This window comes from Loa loa (genome assembly GCF_000183805.2).
Source record: "Loa loa unplaced genomic scaffold supercont3.816, whole genome shotgun sequence".
NCBI lineage: Eukaryota > Metazoa > Nematoda > Chromadorea > Rhabditida > Onchocercidae > Loa > Loa loa.
In genome coordinates this window covers 3,559-5,889 of record NW_018108996.1, presented here as the reverse complement: position 1 = coordinate 5,889, position 2,331 = coordinate 3,559, and the positions used below count along the sequence as shown (strand labels likewise).

The following is a 2,331-nucleotide window of genomic DNA, read 5'->3' as shown; positions in this document are numbered from 1 at the left end:
AATGCATTCTTATCATCATCACTTCTTTCATTATTATTAACAGATATGATAACAGGTATGTCAAATCTTACTCTCCATCTTATTATAATTCTTTTTTTAGGAGGAAAAAATTATTACAAGGTGTTAAATTTTATGCATCCTTCATTCTTTTACAATTACCTTAGAAAATTTAGCTGAAAGAAATAATATTTGAAAGTTTATTAAACTGTTAAACCATTTACTAACAATTGTTTCCAGATAATATTACAATTGAATACCAAAAATATGGTTCATATTAATTGATCATCTCTCTATCTGTAATTTTAGCTTTTATTTGGCATAAATTGTTCACAATTAAAATTTTAAATTAATTAATAATATTGCTGAAATATGATTTTGGCATTTTTGAGGATCACACTTTGTACTGGGACAGTGTCCAGCAGGTGATAGAGCATTGCCAAGATACAATTGTTATTAAGGAGTTTGTTGCCCAGATAGTTCAGATAGTCGAAATTTTCTCAAACTTTTCAAGTATTCCTTCCACAAATCCTATCACTTTATGTACCAAATAAGCTATGCAAATTTATCATTGTTGTTTTAGAAAAAATTAGATGAGATAAGAGAGAATTCTTCATTATTTAGTGATATTAGTTTGACACCAATATTTCTGGATATATTTAGGGAGTATTTTTAATTTACCAAATACTTAGCAGCATGAAGTTATGTGTGGTTTTGGTCCTGAATAACAATTTTTATATAAAATTCAAAATTTTATACTCTTGAAGCTAGTTTCAGGGTGATGGTACAATTACGGGACAAAATATCTATTCGAAACTTAAGGAATTTAGTAAATCATGGGAAAATCACCGGAAAAGTCTATGTACTTCTGTTGAATTTATTCCAAAGCGTTGTGAGGAAGAACTGCCGAATGTCTTTTATTTTCGTAGTTCAAGGATTTATTTTATTTGGAAAATATCTCTCAGCATCTGTTTCTCGAAAGATGTGTCAAGCAATGCTAGGGTGTATATAACATATGGTAATTTACTGAATTCTAACTGACGCATTTCTCCCATGAAGTTCTGGCTCTTGTATATTCCTATCATTTCAATTATTTTTCATTTCTAAGCAAATTGTAGTGGTCAGTTAATTATTCTATACCTACTGAAAATTTCGTAGACAGGATGCAACTAATTTAAACTAAAAGATTATATATGGTAGAGAAATGGTAGTTTTTATCCTTTTTGTACCTTGCACGGATTAGTTGACTGAGCTTACAGGAATGATTTCCAAGTTAAATCTTTTAGGAAGACATATTCGAAACAGCGCCCCAATTACATTATACTAGCAACAAATCAAAACCGTTTGAGTATGAGAGTATGAGTCTCACAGCAAGCCTCACAGTTGCCCGGTATGCAAAAAAAATTTCTCTCGATTACACCATAAGGAAGATCATATGAGGACTCATATCGGTAAGAAGCCATCAAGCTGTCCGATATGGAAGAAAAGTTTCAGAACACAATTTTATTCGTCATATCACATAGTAACTCACAACAAAAATAGACCAATCTTCAACTGTACTATATGCACTAAAGTGTTTTCTGAATAATTTCTCTTTGAAATCACGCAAGGAAAATTATAAAACTGAGCAGGTTTTAAACTGAAATACGCGTTATTATTTCTGATATTGCTGATTATTTGTATTCTATATTAATTAAATCCTTGTCACTTGCTTCTATAATCTTCTGCTGTTATTACTGCTATCGCTTGCTCATTAGTTATTCATTCTTCGTTTTATATGGTTTGTTCTTTTTCCATTCTTTTATTATTTTATTTTAGCGATTAAAATTCTCTGTCTCTTGTACACTTGCACATTTACTAGGCAGCCTTTTCATTAATAATGCATACATAACAAGCAGGAAATTTGCACATTATACACGGGAAATCTGCAAGTAAGTATCACTGCTGTTAAATTACTGATGAAATAAAAATCCTTATATGAATTTTCCACCCAATTAGGGTAGAAATAAAACGGGAGTAAATTTTTGGGAAGAGAAAGATCCTTTTAATCACAATAATTAAATTCTCATGTCATTTCATAGGTCATCTATTCCTTTTATTTGTCAGTTCACATGCAAAATTCCACCAGTAATGGGTACATCAATTTTACTATTAGCAACATTTCACTCAGAATATTTGTTATATCCAATCCAACTACAACTCATATCAATGAGTAGCCGAACGACTGATCAGGAAGTTTCAAATCTGCAGCGCATATGCAAAGGAATCACAGGATAGAAAATTAAATGTGTCTAGCTATTTTTGATTAAGTGCGATTTTCGCAAAACCACTGAT

At 30.8% G+C, this 2,331-nt stretch overlaps 1 protein-coding gene across 1 annotated transcript; it reads left to right on the top strand.

The window, feature by feature from the left end:
• Positions 1–45: 45 nt before the first annotated feature.
• LOAG_14744 (zinc finger protein) lies at positions 46–1,822 on the top strand (the record flags this gene model as incomplete). Its single annotated transcript, XM_003150238.1, has 5 exons — positions 46–55; positions 101–120; positions 775–909; positions 1,284–1,387; positions 1,816–1,822. The coding sequence occupies 5 exons, from the start codon at positions 46–48 to the stop codon at positions 1,820–1,822; spliced, it is 276 nt and encodes a 91-aa protein (XP_003150286.1).
• Positions 1,823–2,331: the final 509 nt, after the last annotated feature.